At 38.4% G+C, this 19,499-nt stretch overlaps 2 protein-coding genes across 2 annotated transcripts in view; both read right to left on the bottom strand.

Annotated features, from left to right (window-relative positions):
- The window catches only part of Cngb3 (cyclic nucleotide gated channel subunit beta 3), a 175,834-nt gene that overhangs the window by 89,287 nt on the left and 67,048 nt on the right, over nucleotides 1-19,499 (bottom strand). Inside the window, 3 exon segments of the mRNA XM_059255609.1 lie at nucleotides 3,244-3,452; nucleotides 4,734-4,883; nucleotides 8,101-8,258. Coding sequence (XP_059111592.1) covers nucleotides 3,244-3,452; nucleotides 4,734-4,883; nucleotides 8,101-8,258 — 517 coding nt within the window.
- LOC131904554 (small ribosomal subunit protein eS6-like) lies at nucleotides 6,598-7,302 on the bottom strand. Its single transcript, XM_059255656.1, has one exon. The coding sequence runs from the start codon at nucleotides 7,300-7,302 to the stop codon at nucleotides 6,877-6,879; it is 426 nt and encodes a 141-aa protein (XP_059111639.1). The 3' UTR covers nucleotides 6,598-6,876.

Here is a 19,499-nt window from a genome sequence, read left to right as displayed (position 1 = left end):
ATCCACTAAACCCAACAACCTGAGTTTGAGCCCGGATTCCACATGGTGGAAGGATAGACTCAACTACTGCAAGTTGTCTTTTCACCTCACACAAGCACTAAGGCACCCATGTCATAGGCACACACAATAAAAAATATATAATGTATAAATAAAATAATATTCACTACTAACTTGATTTTTGCTACATATAAGGGAATTTTTATAACAAGGCATTTTTTTGTTGGTGTTTGGATCTCTATGTAGCACCATTTTCAGAAGACTTTGTGAATGAATGTAAAACACATACAGACCTTCCTGGTTTCTTTCACTGTAGCTGTTTGCACCTCGATCCTAAAAAAACTTGTAGAATTAATATTGCTATCTTACAGCCCTGGTGAAGCATGTAGCTAATACAATGTATGTACAGAAGGTAGGTAGGTGTGTCTACCTAGCATATGTAGGCATTTAAATGTTTGTTCAGAAAATGAATAAACACTTCTGTGGAATACCTTAGAGCACGTACAGATGAACGTAGTGTGATCTTCAGGTTGGAACTCAGTGTACATAGACTTTGTAGCAAATGTAATCAACTTCCAAAGGCTAAAACTACCTACTCTAAATTAAAGGGACCATTAAACTTCTTTGGAGCAAACAAAGCAATTAGTTCCTGCTCTGTGTTTGTAGCTTGTGGTAATGCATTTTGAATAGAGTCCATTGAGTGTGTTTTTATTGATTATTTTTCAGGGTTTTAACACTCTATTGTGTGCAAAGATCTCTTAGAAAATTGAAACTAGAAGTCTCCCTTTAGTGATTTTGTCATTTTCCGTTTGTCAAACATTGATTTTGTGCATCTAATGGAGGCTGAAATTAGTAGGTTTTTTCCTTTTTCTTTCTTTTCTTCTTTTTTTTTGGTGTTGTTTACTTCTCATTTGTACATCATTATTATCATTCATCAAGCTGCCAGTGAGCTCCAGGACTGGGGTATGAGTAAACTCACACTCTGAAGTCTGTACTGGGAATATTATGAGCAGTAGATATTTGCCACTGGTTTGGCTATTATTACCTTTAGAATTTGTTTAATGAAAAAAGTTAAATATAGGACACATATCCCAGAAACTAAAATTTTAAAAATAAAAATTGATAAAATTATTCCTTTCATATTTTTGAAAACTTAAGAGTTCCTGAACTAAAAAGAAAATATTCAGGATTCAAAACCCTACTCTCTTATTCAATAACATATATGACTCTGAGTTGGTATACATTTTGGCAATTGGCTCTTCCTATTCTGATCTTGGAGGGCATGTTTGGTACAGTCCTTGTAGGGACTTGTGATAAGGGAGTCACAGTAGACATCCAGGGGATACACTTTCTGCTGTCTAGCTTGGAAGTGTCTGCAAAGCAGATGCTTAACACTTGAGTGTATGTTTATGAAAATACATTTTTTTCTGCTTTATTTTTTCATCATTGGGATTGACTATGAAATTCTAAAACTGGAAATAAAATCTAGAAGAATATACTATCTCAAAGGTAAGAATTCTGGCTTTTGAGGGAGGCCACTCCTTTGATCATGAGAAATGGGATATAATGAATTTGGAAAGTCAAGAAAGAGAAGAAAAAGATTAGAAGATAATCATTACAAAATAAGACAACCATGGTCTTATGATTTGTGAATGGCAAGGCACATGGTTTTCCCCTGTGGCTGGACTCCCGAAGGACATCCCAAGGCCTCTCAGTGTCTTACATGGCTTTGCACCAGCAAAATTTGCAATTGGTGGAAATCTCTGCAGTGCAGTACAGTAGCTACATGCTGTTGAGCATTAGAAATATGGATAAAGTATGGCTGGGAATTTTGAGTTTTCGTATTATTTAATTGTAAAATTTGAATATGCATATGCTTAGCAGCCACCCATGTAGTCAGTACAGAGAAGTTACAGTTATTAAAAGGGTGAGGGTGTGACTGCACTCACCTACTGTGTACTGTCACCTATCCTTCCTATAAATATCACGTATGTTTTCCTTCCCATTCTTACCTCATCTCTGCTTGTTCTGTTCACATGCCCTCCTCCTTTTACTTATTAACTTGAGCCTTTCATAGCTTTACTAATACTTAAACTCTGTGGATCCTAACAGTACCCCAGCTCCCCACTTCCATCTACTTTCCTTTTGTTTTTCCTCAATTACTCTAATACTAAGCTCTGTTCTTAACACATTTCCCCCCAAGTCTAACCTCATCTTAGCAATGCTACTCTATGCTTTTTCCTCTATCCTCCAATAGTTATTGAATATAAACACATTATTTTTTAAGCCAGCCATAAGGATATTTGCATAATGGATCCAGCACTTGTGCTAGCTGCAGTGAATATTTTATACTCACAGTTTTATAGGCACTGTACCAGGCACCTTAAGCAGATGGGTCTAATTTAGATACTGGACTACATTCTTAGTCCACTGGAGATGAACAATACTTCAAATCTATCACAACCTAGCCTCACTTGAACACTGAAACCCCTCAACTGGAAGAAAACAGCTAGTAAAAATCAACAAATAGGCCGGGCGGTGGTGGCGCACACCTTTAATCCCAGCACTCGGGAGGCAGAGCCAGGCGGATCTCTGTGAGTTCGAGGCCAGCCTGGGCTACCAAGTGAGTTCCAGGAAAGGAGCAAAGCTACGCAGAGAAACCCTGTCTCGAAAAACCAAAAAAAAAAAAAAAAAAAAAAAAATCAACAAATAAAATAACCCAGCCTCACATGTCACAGTCTAGAAGTATATATATATATATATATATATATATATATATATATATATATATATATATCTCAACATGAGTCTTGTAAAAATAACTCCATAGAAGAGGATTCCAGATAAAATTTCATACAAAAATTAAAAAGGAATCATAAAAAGTATAATTAAATAATTTGGGTAAAAAATAAACTTATAATTAATTAATTAAAAATTAATACAAAGAAACAGTTAAACAAATAAGAAATAAATACAGGATATGAAAAAAAGAATTCAATAAAGAGAAATGTAAAGTTCATTTAGTCACAAAGAAACCCAGTAGAATGCTTTACCAATAAAATGAATCAAGTGGAAGACAGAGTACCAGGGAGAGAGGAAAAGAAAGATGAATTAGAATATTCAGACATTGACAAAGCTTTATTTACAGAGAGACAAACGTTAAATAAAACAATCTTGTAAATGTAATTTTTTTAGTCCAATTAGACATTGCTCATTTGTCAATTTCTTCCCCCAAACTCCACTTACAATAATTTCTCCTCCTCTTACAAACTGGAGTCTTGGCTGGATCAATAACATATCACCAAGGTAGATGATATCACATATGATGTCAGTAATAATCCAGTAATGCCTGTTCTCTGGTGTTTGGTATGGAAAGGCAAGGCGCACTGGAAGCAGCCAACAGTTCCAGTGATAGGCAATGGTGACAAGCAGGAGCCACAGGAGATAGATTCGATCTAGCAAAAATAGAGCTGAAGTCACCCCAACAGTATCACACAAGCATTCCAAGAAGTTTCTTTCTCAGTTTGACCAAACTGAGATACTATCTTTATGTGTATATATGGTGTGTTTGTGTGTGCACATGTGCATGCGAATGCACAAAATGTGTGTGTACTAGTGTGTAGAAAATAGAAGCCGACAATGGGTGTCTTCCTCTGCCATTTCTCACCCTATTTTTGGGGTATGGTCTTGCAGTTCATCTATTGGCTAGAGTGGCTAGCTAGCAAGCTTTGGGGATCCATCCGCAGTTGCTGCGATTATACATGCACTACCAAGACCAGCTTTTACAGGGATGCTAATGATCCAAATTCAGATTCTCATGCTTGCATGGTAGGGACTTTATAGACTGAGACATCTCCCCTACACTGATACTTTGGAGATAAGCAGTTTGCAGTAAGAACTTCTGTTAAATATTCAGTACTGTCTGTCTTGAGTAGATGGCACCATGCTGTACAAAAGGAAGCAAAATGATAGTATCACTTTTCCCAAAAATGGACAGTGTCTTTTTTGTCTTTTGACTAGAGTAAGTCTATTCCAGGGGGGTAACTTCACTATTTGGATTCAGGAAAGCAGAATCCTGGAAAATTTAGATGTATCATTGCTAAGGTCTTCCTGAAGCAAAGGATTTTTTTTTGGTAGTCAGTAATTAAGACCTGCCAATAGCAAGTAGGAGAAAGGGCTTCACCCTGCCAGAAGAGAGTTGGCTCTCAATGGGAGAAGAGAAGAGCCAATCCATTGAGCCAACCAATGTCCCTTCACATGTTCCTATCATGTGCCTCTGGGAGGATGCAGGAGAGAATCTGTTTGATTAGAGTAATTAATTTAGTGAAGCCATGGAAAAAGACAGAGTGTATATTATATATGTACATATATATATGATGTATATACACACATACCTGTGTGTGTGTGTGCGTGTGTGTGTGTGCGTGTGTGTGTGTGTGTGTGTGTGTGTGTATGTGTGTGTGTGTGTTTACGCATATTTCCAAATTCCTTGAGGCTTTCTTTTCAAAGGTTATTTTGGTTAGAAAAAGCCCTAGCCTGAGTTTTAAAACAGGCAGGAATATTTTATCTCTTGTCTTCAACAGAGAAAGGAAAACAAGCCTTTTCAGATCACATAGTTTAAATTGCACTTTCAAGATAGATAACAGTGTGAAAAAACTGAAGCTCTCTCTGTATCTCTAGGTAAGAGGGATTCTGGTGACTGGCAACCCTCCCAGTGGGATTCCCATTGCTAGTACCTGTGTATGAATCTATGCTTCTTGGAAGTCTCATTCTTTTAAAGTACTCTTTTGCAGGTACCCTCTGGAGTTTGCATGACCACTTGCCTTGGTGATGTTCTTTAAGCTTAGAATTTTTGTCTTGTGTTGGTGATATGTCTGTAGACTTCACTTTATAGGAAAAAAGAGGAAACATTTTAATAGGTTAATATAAGTTATCTTGATGAACAAAGCATTTAGCTTTGATGAAATTAGAATATTTGAAAATCTTGCCCTGTTTATGTAGGCAAGCAAAGCAAATCTCTCATGTTTAAACTAATGACATTTATTTTTCTATATGCATTATAAAGCATCATGTTGTACTCCCTAAATATATACAAAAATGAAATAAAATAGTGATATATATGAAAAATACTGAATAAAATGAATCAAAACACTGAAATTGGGAAATAGCAGTTTAAAATTCACAAGGCACCACAGATCAAATGTCTACCATCCCCCAGGGTTTACTTTGAAGTTACAACACATCCTTCATACATATCCTTTGAGTTATGGGTAAACAATGCTCAAAATACTGTTTTCAATATGTGTTTATCAAACTATGATTTATTCCAATCTTATTTCCTCAAACATTAACTACTGTATAATGTATAGTATGCTTTGAAAACACAGCTTCCCTCAAGTCTATCTCATTCATTATAATTAGATTTGAAGATGTTCATCTGTTCTTAAGAATTCATTTTTCTTCTTTCTCTCTTTAAATACTGGACAAGTATCAATCATAGTACATATTATTTTGTGCTCCATTATTCTTATTTTTTCATACCATACTTGTGTAGCTATTAAAAATATTGATAATTGTCCTCCCTCATGTGACCGTTTTTTAATCTCCCCTTTCTCTATTAACTATTTCTTATTTTGTAATATGCATTTTGTATAATATGGTTATTGCTTAATATTAATGATAACACTCATAGCAGATATTGCTGGCTGCTTCTGCATATAGTCTGGGCCTAGAGATCACCTTATGTGGGCTCCCTATGTTTTCATCTGTCTGAAAGTTTTCACAGGTTCAAGGGAGTCAAGAATATGGTCCAGGACCAACTAGACCTTGTGACTTGTCCCTCCTCCTGACACTCTCCTCTTCTCTTCCTTCCTTTCCTTCTGTCTTTGTTGCGAATGATCTGTGCATATGAGGTGTATGAGCAAGGGTGTGCACCTGCAATGATCTGCGTATAGAAGTCAGAGGACAAGTTTCAGGAGTCAGTTCACACCTTACACTTTATTTTCAGGCAGGGTCTCTTTTGTTTCTGCTGCTTAGCTTTCTAGGCTATTTAGAACTTCTGGGTGATTCTTCTATCTGTGCCTCTCATGTTGCTGTAGGAGTGCTGGGATTACAGATGTATGCCACAACCTCCAGCTTTTCACATGGGTTCTGGGGATCTGAATTCGGGTTGTCAGGCTATGCAGCAAGTGGTTTTTACCTACTGAGCCATCTCCTAGTACTTTTTGTTCCCTTTTGTTTTGAGACAGAGTCTCTTTTGTCTCAGGCTGCCTTCAAACCAGCTGTGTAGCTGAGGATATCTCCAAGCTACTGATTTTCCTGCCCTTCCCTCCCCTAGCAAGGGCTGCAATTATACACCTGGTCTATCCAGTGCTAGTGATCAAACACAAGGTTTTGTGCATTCCAGGCAAGCAGCCTATCAACTTAAACACTTTGCTAGCCTGGTGATAATTTTTTATGATAGCTACTTTATCTGTTTTTACTTTTATTCCTTGTGCATTTCTTTTCTTTTCTTTTTTTTAAAGGTATGATCATTTATTTGTTACCCTTAAAGACTAATGTTTGACTGGACTCAGACTTAGAAGTAGAAGCTTGCAGAGAGGACAGCCTACGTCTCTTGGCGATCTGTTCCTAGAACTTTTCTTTGGCTTCCTTCATTCTCTTGGCCAAAAGTTTAGCATATTCTGCAGCCTCCTCCTTGTTTTTCTTGGTTCGTTGTTTCTTTAGAGCAATACGACGGTGTTTGTTTTGAAGGACACGTGGAGTAACAAGACGCTGAATCTTGGGTGCTTTGGTCCTGGGCTTCTTACCTTCTTTGTTTAACAGCTTTCTGACCATGTATTGGCGGACATCATCTTCTTTAGAGAGATTAAAAAGCTTTCAGATTCTGCTAGCTCTTTTAGGTCCCAACCGACGAGGCACAGTAGTATCTGTCAGTCCAGGAATATCCTTCTCTCCTTTCTTTACAATAACCAAGTTGAGAACAGTGAGATTGGCATCCACGATGCATCCTTGAACAGACTTGCGCTTTCTCTCTCCAGTTCTCCTTAGTCTATAACAAGAATGCCCCTTACTCAACAGTAGGCACACTCTGCCGTGGGTCAATACGCCTTGCTTCATGGGAAAACCTTGTTTGTCATTCCCACCACTGATTCGGACCACATACCTCTTCCACTCTTGACCCAGAGCATCAGCAGCCACTTCTGTGGCCGTGCGCTTCTCGTAGAACATACGAAGTTTGTGCTCATCGTCCACTTTGATGAGTTTCTGACAGCCGGTGGCAGGAAAGGAGATATTCAGCTTCATCTTGACACAGCCGACTGCCTAGGAGGCGCCACGAAAAAGAACCCTTGTGCATTTCTTGTCACATTTACTTTTGGTGTTGGGGACTGAGCCCGTGTCCTTGCTCAAGGTAGGCTTGTCTACTGAGTTATGTGTCCATCCCTGCCCATTTTTATGCATGTATATGTATATTCATTTGTACGTGGCTGTACTTGTATGTATGGGTGTGCATTATGTGTATGAATATGGATGCCAGATGACAAAGTTGGGTGCCATTTTTCAAGCACATTCTGCATTTCTTTTTGAGACAGTATCTTCCACTGGCCTAAAACTCACCAAGTATGCAAGGCTTGCTGGACAGTGAGCCCCAGGGATTCACTGTCTTGTTTCCATCTTCTTGATACTCAAATGAAGAGTATGCTCCACACACACACAGTGTGTGTGTGTGTGTGTGTGTGTGTGTGTGTGTGTGTGTGTGTGTGTGTGTGTGTGTTTTAATGTATTTTCTGCTGATTGAACTCAGGTCCTCATTTCTTTAGTTACTGAACTATTCCTTAACTCCTTTCTCTTCTTTTCTTGGAGTAATTCTTATTTTTCTGCTATATCTGGCCCTGGGGGTCACACTAATGAACTTTCACCTTAATTTCCTTCTTGGTCTCTTCTTGCTCCTCTCAGATCTCTGAATCATTCTCAAAATAAACTAATGCATCTAAAATTATTGTCTCAGTATCTGCTTTTCTGGGATCTAAGCTGAGTAATTGTCCAAATACATGTTCCCTTATAACTTCTTTCTCATTAGTACTTTGAGGGAATAATGCTTACTAGTTTGAGGGCTAGCTTCGGGTAAGGGTGAGTTCTCTCCTTCTGTCAGTCTTCTCTTGTAGAGAGCAGTCCTTTCACGCATCCTTTCTACCAGTTTGTGTAGATGGGCATCAGCATATCCATTTATAATTGAGTCTTCAAGCAGTTTGCTTTTAAAGCTAAATGAGAAAAAAAAATGGAAATAAGTCCCTGAGGAGATACATACAGTTTTATTCCTTATGTATTCAAGATTATTTCTCCTTTTTGCAATTGAATAATACAACAAAAACACTAAAACAAAGTGGAGATAGTTCTGGTGGAACACAGATTGCCATTGAAAAATTAGATGGTAGGCACTTGCTTCAGCAGCACACATGCTACTGGAAAATTATAGTTCTATAAACAGCAAATGTTCATTCTTGAAAACACATGGACTTAGACCATGGTTCTATCATTAAACTCTGTCTCCAGAAGAAGGAAAGCTGGTATGGAAGGCAGGACGTAAGATGACACCATGACTTCATAACTCCAGGGATAATGAACATGCTCCTAGAGTTAGCACATGGTACATGGCATGATTTACTTCAAGACGAGGAGGTGGTACAGCAGGCTGATAGAATCATGTGAACCCTCTAAAAGCAGAGTTTCTCTGGCTGGCAACAGAGCAGAAAATCAGAGATTTGAAGTGTGAAGGAGAGGTTACTGGATAGAAATTCCCTACCCCATGGGGGAATTTTGAAGAAGAAGGGGATCATTAATAAGAATTTCATGAGGTCTCCACTAACAGTGACTTCTGAGTAGCTGATAATAAGAAAACAGACTTTAGTCCTATAGCTACAAGGATCTGAGTTTTTTGTAATTAATTTGTTAATGTTTTCATTATTCTAGTTCTTTTGCATTTCCACATACATGTTAAAATATTTTTTTATTCTTTGTGTCTTTCACATCATGCATCTAGATCACATATATCTCCCTGTCCCTTTGTCTGTACCCTCTATCCTTGTAACCGCCCTCCAAAATAAAATGAAATTTAAGAAAAAAAAAAACTCATCATGGAAGCTGTAGTGTGACACAGTAAATCATGCAGTTTACCCTTTTATCCATATATCTTTACTTGCAAGTGATCATTGCAAGGAGTCATAGTTCTGGTTCAAGGCCTCTGGTTTTTGCTACCCTATCTATACTGGGCTAATGCTGCCTGGGGGACCAGCCTCCAGACAGCCCAGGGCTCAAAACGAATCCACAGTGTCAGTGTATACTACACTTTTCTATCTGAGGGGGTTAGAGAAAAAGACACTCACACTCTCTCTTGATGGTTTCCTTCAAACCTGTTCTTTATTCTTCTTTTGCATTCTCTATTCTTTATTTTCCTGGTGATTTCCTTCTCTCATTCTTGATATTTTCCTTCTAATTCTATCTTTATTCTTGATGTTTCCCTTCTAGGTCCTTCTAACCCTCTCATTCCTGATGTTTCCTTTCTAGTTCCTTTTAACTTTCTCATTCTTGATATTTTCCTTATACCTCTCATTCTTGATGTTTTCCTTCTACCTCATTTTAGCTCTCTGTAACTCTCTTTTTTTTCTCTTACATCTTATATACCTCAGCAAAATCTTTCAGGAGATATAAAAATTACAATGTAGTTACATTGTGTTTTTCAAGTGAATGATTACAATGAATACAAAACAAACGGTAAAAACAGCATGTTTTCCATATCCCTTACATGATTAAAAATTTTATGTATTACAGGTGAAAAACACATCATCTCAAGAACTCATGTACATTCATACCCAAGCAACTTGTTATAGATTAACAGAACATGAGTAAGCAGAAAGTATTTTTTCACAGCCAACTCCTTTGTTGGCAGGCTGCATATTGCAATTACAAAGAAAGGGCCAATTATTTTATTACTTATCTTAGAAAGTAATCTGATAAGGAATCTTAAAGGAATCACAAGCCTAAACTTTTATGTATGAAAAAGAATCAGTTAGCTCTACCTTAAATCTTTAGGATACTTACCTACTCATTAATAGTTTCTTATATCAGGAGATTGAGGGAAGAAACAGATATAAGCAATTAATCATCACCTTTGATCATCAACCAACCCTAGCAAGGAAAGTACATCACCTAGTAACTGGACTCTTTGGGCTGCTTTATATTTTTGATTTCAGCTATATGTCCTTGTGAACTTTAGATTGTTTTCTAGGGTTTTTCATCTTAAAGGTATTATCAAAACATCTGATCTAACCTGAAAACTTTGTTTTAAAGCTTTGTTTCAGCTAATGGGACACCAAAATCTGTGATTGTGTTTTCCAGTATTAAGAGAATTAGAGCCAGCCTGACTCCTGGAAACCCAACTGTTTTCCTTAATCATTAACCTGAGCTGTGATTTAATGCAGCTCCTTAGGTGAAACTCATGGCCACTAGCTGTGTAACATTTCCTTATATTTATTTTTATTCATCAAGACTCTGTACAAGCTAACATTATTATTATTATCAATTAGACAGTACAGCTTAGTGAGGAATCATCTTTATAATAATTAACAGGTAAAAATGCCCAGTAGAATGGGAAGTTTCCATGAGATAAACCCACTATGTTACAGGCAGTAGGGATCTCCCCACACCCATTCACACCATGCCAGATACCAGAGGAAGATGGCAGCAACAAACATGTAAAGGCACAGCAGAAGCAAAAGACATTCGGGGTCTGTGGTCTTTTGGCCTGCCTAAGTGAGATTGACCCACCAGGTAGGCTTATACCTTAAACTTCAACTGCCACCTGCTGCTCCTCTGATATGGCCACCAGCACTGGGCCCTCACTCCTCTTGGATATCCTGTTGTTGCCCTGTGTCATGGAGATCCTACAATTTTGGTCTGGCAGACTGGCCCCTTCACTTGCTCCAGCAGATCATAGATGGGGTGGATATCGGGGTGGGCCAACTCATAACCCTAGTTCTGGGCCTGGGTAGTTGCAGGGTTGATGAGCCCTCTATCTTTCCCTAGTCCTCATGACCAGGGTAAGCTCTCTGGCATTGCCCTGGCTAGCTGACACCTTGCAGCCATGAGCAAGGAGGAGGGACCAGTTCTTGTGCTTTCATGCTCTCGGGGTAGGTTCTCCCACACCTACACCAGCAGGACCAGTTCTACTGTGTTACCCAGGCGAGGTGCAGGGGCCACTCTCCTGAGTGCTGCAGCTGTTGAGGGCTGGGAATAGCTCTTCCACTCTTATGACCTCTGGGCCAGCTCTCACACCCACCACAGGGAAGGGGGGCATTCTCCTCAACCCCTGCCCAGGCCACCTTGTGGTGGGGCTAGGTCTTCCAAGCTCATGTTCTCCTTGCTGGTTCACCTGTTAATAGGATCAGCTCTACTGTGCTGCCAAAGTGAGGTTCAGGGCCCATTTTACTGAGTGCTGCAGCTGATAAGGGGAAGAGTCAGGGGTCAGGGGGGAGGGCATCTTTCCCTTGCCCCTACCACCATAGGGCAGAGGAGGGGGCATGGCTAGCTATCCTGAACTCAAGCCATCAGGGCCGGCCCACCTGAGTGGGCCTTTTGCTTCTTCTGTGCCTTTCCATGTTTGCTGCTGCCATCTCCCTCTGGTATCTGACAGGGCGTGAATGGGTGTGGGGAGATCCCCACTGCCTGTGATGTAGTGTGTCTATCTCATGGAAACATCACATTCTACGGGGCATTTTTAATCTGTGGATTATTATGAAGACGATCCCTCACTAAGCTGTACTGCACCAACAGGGTCAGCTCTGCTGAGGATCTGAGTTTTGACAACAACATGAATGAGTTTGAAAGTAGATTCTTTTGCAAAAACTCCTCAGTAGGTCCTTGCCTAGACTGGTTGATACCTTGATTTCAGCCTTGCAAGACTTTTAGCCAAAAGGGCAGCCAAGCCCTTGGGCTTCTGATCCAGAAAACAGCCTCTGAGTGTGTGGTGATTTGTTGTACAACAAGAGAAAATCAATTCAACTGACACCTCTTAAGTAACACAAGCATAGGACTACAGAGTATAGTTGTAAGTAAGCTGGTATATTTTGTACATATCTGCACATGGTCTCTCCTCCTCTGCTGTCTGACAAGGGGTTTCAAATTGCAACTGGAAAACCTGTTCAGTTTACTTAAGAAAATGCTCCAGGAAGCCCATACTCAGGAACTTCTATCCCTACCTTCTCCCTCAATGTGTGTATCTGTAAAGGTTTCTAGATGCCCAGATTAAGGTTTTTTTCTTTTCCTTCCTTCCTCCCTTCCTTTCTCCCTCGCTCCCTTTCTCCCTCCCTCCCTCCCTCCCTCTTCTTCTTGTTCTTATTCTTGTTCTTCTCGTCCTTCTCCTCCTCCTCCTCCTCCTCCTCCTCCTCCTCCTCCTTCTTTTCCTCTCTTCCTCCTCCTTTTTGGTAGTTTTGAGAAGACAGGGTCTCACTATGTAGGCCTGGATGCCCTGGAATTCACTACGTAATCCAAGCTAGCCTCAACTCACAATGATCTGCTAGCCTCTGCCTCCTGAGTCCTAGGACTAAAGGCAAGTGCCACTATGCCAAGTTTTCCATTCCTTATAAGTATAATTCATGCTTCTTTCATAGCTTGTTGCTACTTTTTCAATTGGCCTGAACCAAGAGAAACAGAGTTCACACCAGAACAAGGAGTGAGTATAACTATTAAGGCTCACTCCTAATGACCTAATTCTCCCAGCTAGGTCTATATCCTAAATGTTCCACAACTTCCCCAAACAGTGCCATGAGCTGGAAACCAGGTTTCCACACAAGAACCTATGTAGGATGTGTGTGTCTCAGTTAGGGTTTCTACTGATATGAAAGATGCCATGACCATGACAACTTTTATAAAGGAAAGTATTTAATTTGAGGTAGCTTACAAATTCAGAGGTTTAGTTTATTATCGTCATGGTGGGAAACATAGTGGCATGCAAGCAGACGTGGTGCTGGAGGAGAAGCTAAGAATTCTAAATTTGGGTTGGCAGATAGCAGGAGAGAGAGACATTGGGCTTAATTTGAGCAGTGACACACATCCTCCAAGAAGGCCATACCTACTCTTACAAGGTTACATTTTCTAATAGTGCTACTCCCTTTGAACCCATGGGGGCCATTTCTGTTAAACCACCACAGGGACATTAAGATTTAAATCATAATAATAGATATTTATCTGTAGTGAGTGCATGAAAAAAATTAGGTTTAACTTTGGTATGTCTATTCAGTTTAAAGTGTCCACATGATCTTGAGTAAGAGGGTCATATTTGTGTTAACCAGGAGGCATTAAAAATATAGTTCTGAAGGCAAGAATTTGATGATTATCACTTAAAGGGATATTTGAGGCAACTTGTGTGAATAGAACCATCCCAGACTGTGCAATCTCAAGGTCAAGGGCAGCATCTTTTCTTTATAGTCCAGGAGACTGAGGACAAGATAGATTTTTAATGATTGCTTATTCAATGAACCTGCTACTTCTTACTTTTTGTTTGACCTTATTTGATTTGCTTCAATGCTTTAAAATTCTATAAAAAGCAAAGTTGGGTGTTGTTGCTTCATTAATTATAAAGTCAGGTACTTAAACTGTCAAAATGTCTAATTCAAGCCTTGAGATCTGAGGAGAATATTTCTCCTTTCCTGAAGTAGCTATAAGCCTCAACTGACTGTGGAATTGCCACATAATCACACCAGTTTATACTGTGTGAATGTACCTTATGGGCAAACTATGGAAATAGAATTAGAAAGTATGCTAGTATTTCACACATGTCAAATATATTTCCACTGTTACATATTTTTTGGGAGTGCTGGCTGCAACATTAATGTGTCAGACCATTTTCTTTTCTTTTTCTCCTGCCTTTTTTCCAGAGGACTTGTTGCCCCTCTTCTCTTCCTGTGTACAGATAGAAACTATGGACCTCTTTTTCTTTAGGTTATTTTGTGACTATGGAAAAGGCAAATGGCGATGAAGAGACATGTGTTTCACAAAGTAAAGATGCTTGAGGGTAAAGGAAGAAACAATGCCAATGTTGAGAGCTGCAGCCCATATGCCTTATTGTACATTAAAAATCCATCCTCATAAATTTGTAATGAAAGATTTGGTAAGTGGAAAATGTTTTAACACATTTTGATAAATAAACACAGAAAGAAAGTGTTCTTAGAGCTTCCTTTAGAAAAATGAGACTTAAAACTTATGTATCTACAGAGGAATAAAGTACTAGTTAGATAGATTCAAATTTTGTGACTTTTAAATTACATTTTCATTTATTCTCTGTCTGTCTGCCTGTCTGTCTCTCTCTCTCTCTCTCTCTCTCTCTCTCTCTCTCTCTCTCTCTCTCTGTGTGTGTGTGTGTGTGTGTGTGTAGTATGGTGCACATCTGAGGTCAGAAGATAGCTAGTGGGTGTTGGTTCACTACCTTACGTCATGTGGGTCTCTGTGATGCAACTCAGGCCATCAGGCTTGGTTGCATCACCTATACCAGTTGAATCATCTCAACTTTTTAAAAATAAAGATGCAGAGAGAAATCACTTTAAGAAGTTGGTGAGAAGAGGTAAAATTATAATCCCCACTTCTTCAACTCAGTCAGAAGTATATCATGATTTAAAACTGAGCAGATGACACATGTCAGGTTTTGCAGAGGCTCTTGCCTTCCAAGTAGTGGATCTTAGCAAGACCTGGGTGGATGGGATTCAGGTCTTCAGTACTGAAATGCAGGAAATACCTAATTGTGGAAGATGAGCTGGGAAAGAAAAACTTGTCATTTACATGTGGTTACTGATGTATCAGAGTTAAGATGGGCTGGGGAGGTAGCTCAGCTACTAAGAGTGCAAGCTGTTCTTCCAGAGGACCAGATTTGGGTGGTTCACAAGTATCTGTAACCCCAACTTCAGGACTTTGACACTGTCTCCTAGTCTATGAGCACCTGACTGCATGTATAAATACAACATACAGACACACAGATAGCTACACATAAAGTCTTAATAAAGTTCTCTAGTTTAAGGTTACTGTTGTACTTAAGACAAAAGAATGATTAAAGGTATATTATTCAGATTTTATTTTTGTTTTATTTATTTATTTTAATTTTTAACATCTAAAATTGTATGTATTTATGGGTTACACTGATGACTCGATGTGTGTATGTAATTTATAATGATTAAAATGAAGATTCTTTCATTGTAATTTCTTTAAGCACTTTAGTTTCTCCTGTTCAGAACTTTTAAACTTCTAGCTATTCATAACCATTTTAATAAATGGCTGTAAACTGTAGTTTTCTTACTGTGTATAGGTCATTAGGACCTGTTTCTACTATCTAACTACGTCTGGGGACCTGTTGTCCAATTTCTGTCTATCTGTGTGTCCCTTATTCTATCTACTTCTTATAAGATAAATTCTTTGAATATCCACATGAGTGAAAACATGTGGCATTCATCTTATGTACTCCACTTACTTTATTTAATGGTATGTTTTCTTGTTCATCTATGTTATCCCAAATAAACATTTCATTTTAAATGGCAGAACAATATTTAATGGTACATAACATACATATGTGCATATATATATTATATATACATGTCACATTTTATTTAAGATGACCAATTTTTATGGGGAGATGAAATGGGTAGATGCTGTCCTCAGATAAATTCTTCTTTTAAAAATTATTGATTCATTATGTATACAGCATTCTGTCTGCATGTATGCCTGCACACGAGAAGAGAACATAATATGTCATTCAAGATGGTTGTGATCCACCATGTGATTGCTGGGAATTGAATTCAGGACCTCTGGAAGAGCATCCAGTGCTCTTAACCTCTGAGGCATCTCTCCAGTCCCTCAGATAAGTTCCTAAAGGAGATAGTTAAATCGAACCATTAGAGAATAAATTGCACTTTATTATATAAAGGGTAGACAAAGAAAATAACATGAGCAAAGAGGTGTTTTTGTGGTCCTGTAGAGTGAAATAAAATTTTAAACCTAGGCTCTCAAACTATATATAACTGAAAGGTCAGTAGATATGTGTAGGAAATCATAGCAGAATTCTAAGGAGGGAAGACATCATTAGCTCTTTTAGAAAACATGCTTGAAAAAAAGAAAGAAAATTAGTTGTGATAAAGAGGAAGTATGGCTTGAAGAGAGTCCATGTGTTCATGTGATGATGGGGCAGAAGTTGGAGAGATTTGCCTTCAAGCTACGAAATGCCATGGATTGCCAGTAGACACCACAAGCAGAGGAAGCAACACACATGCATGCATGCATGCATGCACGCACGCATGCGCATATGCACATACAGAGCAGCCTACAACCAGTTCATCTTCAGTGTTCCAAGATGACATACCTTTTATCACCTGCCATTTGCAACTTCTGGATCCATACCTATGAGAGTCCATTTCTGTTGTTTTAAGCGTCTTGATCTGTGCTCCTTTGCTGTGGTAGCCCTAGGAAACTAATTGAGTTAGCCACAAGGATAATTGTGACTCCACATGGGCATCTAGGATGGAGTTGCAAGAGAACTGTATTCACTGTGTGTTAAACTGGAGGTATGAATTAAAAATAAAGATCTCTTTAAGTACATTCCATATGCAAGGCAACTGAGAATTCAAATCTGCATATCAGAAGAGAGGATTGAGTCGGAGATGTTGATATAAGAACCACTTGTCTAGAAGACATGGTGGAAATTACTCTGTGAGTGAGATTACTAGGAAGAGCTACATGGAACAAGAAAAGATTGGGATTCATCACCCTGGAATTTGTTGACATTTAAAGAGTAGCATAAAAAGAAGGAACTTAGAAGCAGCAAGTAAAAAGCTAGGTCTCAGTGAAAGAAATGTCACCAAGTTTGAAAACGGAGGTCAGTGATGTCTTAGGCTGCACACTAATCAGTGACAGGAAGATTTTAATCTTTAGCACGGAAGCGTTTATTGGTGATATTTAAGATAATTGGTAAGGAAAACTTGTAAGGCCACCAAATTTTGTCATTTTTCTCCCCACTTTGAAGCATTTTGTTAAAAAAATCATACAGAACATACCTTTGTTCTTTAAATAATATTTTGGATTTGATTCACTACATTTGAACCTTCTTTAACAGTAGTATTTATTTTCTCTAATGAAATCTTGACTTTGACTTTTGCAAACTTTACCTTGGGAAATTCCTCTCAAGAAGTAATTCACTTAATAGTGCCTTCTGTAATTTTTCTAAACTCCCAGGTGGTTAAACTCCCTTGAAAGCTGCTATTTCTATCTTGAGTTACATACAGGAACTAGGCAAACAGAATTCTATTCTAACTTGGAATCCTCTGGGGAGAGAGAGGAGCAGGTTTTTGTTCATTTGTCCTGTTTGAGTAATAAAGATAAATTCAGATAGCTGCCCCCAAAAGCTATGTTTGGTTAAAAAACACTTACTTTGAGGAGTTATACTTCTGAATTAAAGTGGTTAGAAATGACATAAGATTCTGATTTTTAGTAAAATATCTGGCTGTTTACCATAAAGCCTACAAATTTTTACAAATTTTGTGACTACAAATATAACATCCAATTCTTTCTCACATTCACCCCTAATTGCTATGAAGAGTCTGGATTGTTGATGACATTTCATATATACATATGGTATTGTTTGTACACATTACTTTATACATATGGTGATGTGCATATGTATATTATGGCATATACTTTCTTATCCTAAATGATTCTTCATCTAGCTGTAACACATCATAGTACTTTTATGTCTTCAAGTCTTGTCTCCTGTCTTCCCATTAAGGATATACTGTTTAAAGTATTGCCTCTATTACTCTGTAAATGGTGGGCCTTATGTCCATGATGCGATTTTTTTTTGTTTGTGAATCACTTAGTAATGGCCCATAAATGTGACTAATCCTATTAAAAGTTAGATGTCTTTCAAAGTAACAATGGAAAACAATGAAAAGCATTAAATACATAGATTGTTAATTGTTAATGATATATTTCATTTCAATATTGGTTAAATTTCAGACAGCAGCAATAAACAAGTAGGGTGACTTTTCACTTTAAAATTTACTTTAAAATACATTTATTTATTATTATGGAGAATTTTATACACAAATACAATGTATTTTGATCAAATGCCCTCTCCTACTCTCTTCCATCAACTTCCCAATATTCTCCAACCAATTTTCCCTTCATGCCCTCTTTTTAAAAACCCACTGACAAGCCTGGAGAAATGGCTCCATGGTTTAGAGCACTTGTTGTTCTTGCATGGGACTTAGGTTTGATTCTCAGGACCCACATGGTAGCTCCAGTTCCAGGGTATCCAATGTCTTTTTTTTGTCCTCCACAGACACCAGACACACAAATTGTACACATAGATGCACACAGGCAAAACATTTCCACATACAAAATAAAATAAAATAATCAAACAATAAAACCCACCTAGTCTATTTAGTATTGCCTGTATGTACATGGGTGTAGGACCACCTACTAGAACATGGGTAGCCTATTAGGGGCAATAAAGGATGATTAAATTTTTATCTTTTATTTTTCTGAACTTAAAGGATTAAAATGAATGCATTCACAAGTGTTTCTGAAAGTGTTGTCTTGGGGATGTTCTGATGTGCCCTTTAAATATGTCTTTCTTGCCCATTTATTAAATGGATTCATTATTATATTTTCTTTGGTTCAAGAAGTATAACATTCTATATTTACTTTGTTATTTCTTTAGTTCATATTCTCCATTTTATATACTCTTACACTTGTTTTTACTTATATATTTATTAAAAGTATCTTAATTTTTCTTTAATTTAAAGCAGCTTTAATGACATGTGAATAAAAGCGCCACGATGAAACCCTATGCTTTTCATGCAAACTTAAAAATGAATTTTAAAACCTGTTCTTCTAGAATTTGTTATAGAGTGAAATTTGTGCCCACAAAATTGATGCACTGAAGCTGCTATCCACAATGTGACTGTACACAGATGGGTCCTTTAGGGAGCTTAAGTCAAGACCTATGTGGGGAGTTCCAAGTATGTCAGGACTGACAATCTTATAAGAAGAGGGGAGATAGCAGAGTGTATTTTCTCTCTGCACACACAGTGAAGGAAGGACATCTTGAGACACAGGAAGAAGGTGATTTCTCCAAGCCAGAGAACAGCCCTCACCAGAAACCAACCCTGATGATAACCTTGCTCTTAGCCTTCTTGCCACCTGCACTACAAGAAAATAGATTTTTGTCTATCATGGTATCTTCCTCACTGCCCTCCCACTCTGTCCCTCTTCCAGCTTGACCCTCCCATTTCCCTATGTTCTCATCCCCCACTCCTTGCCCTCTGCCATCCCCCCCATTCCACTCATGTAGATCTCATCCACTTCTCCTTCAAAGGATCGTCTATGTGTCCCTTCTAGGGTCTTTCCTTGTTAGCTAGCCTCTCTGGAGTTGTGGGTTGCAGTCTGGCCATCCCTTCCCTCTCATTTAG

This window comes from Peromyscus eremicus, chromosome 2 (genome assembly GCF_949786415.1).
Source record: "Peromyscus eremicus chromosome 2, PerEre_H2_v1, whole genome shotgun sequence".
Taxonomy (NCBI): Eukaryota; Metazoa; Chordata; class Mammalia; order Rodentia; family Cricetidae; genus Peromyscus; species Peromyscus eremicus.
Note: the sequence above shows the minus strand (reverse complement) of the source record. Positions and strands in the feature narration are given on the sequence as shown.

What these genes read in the sequence shown, in the direction of transcription:
- LOC131904554 (XM_059255656.1), bottom strand. Translation starts at nt 7,302, where the DNA reads ATGAAGCTGAATATCTCCTTTCCTGCCACCGGCTGTCAGAAACTCATC.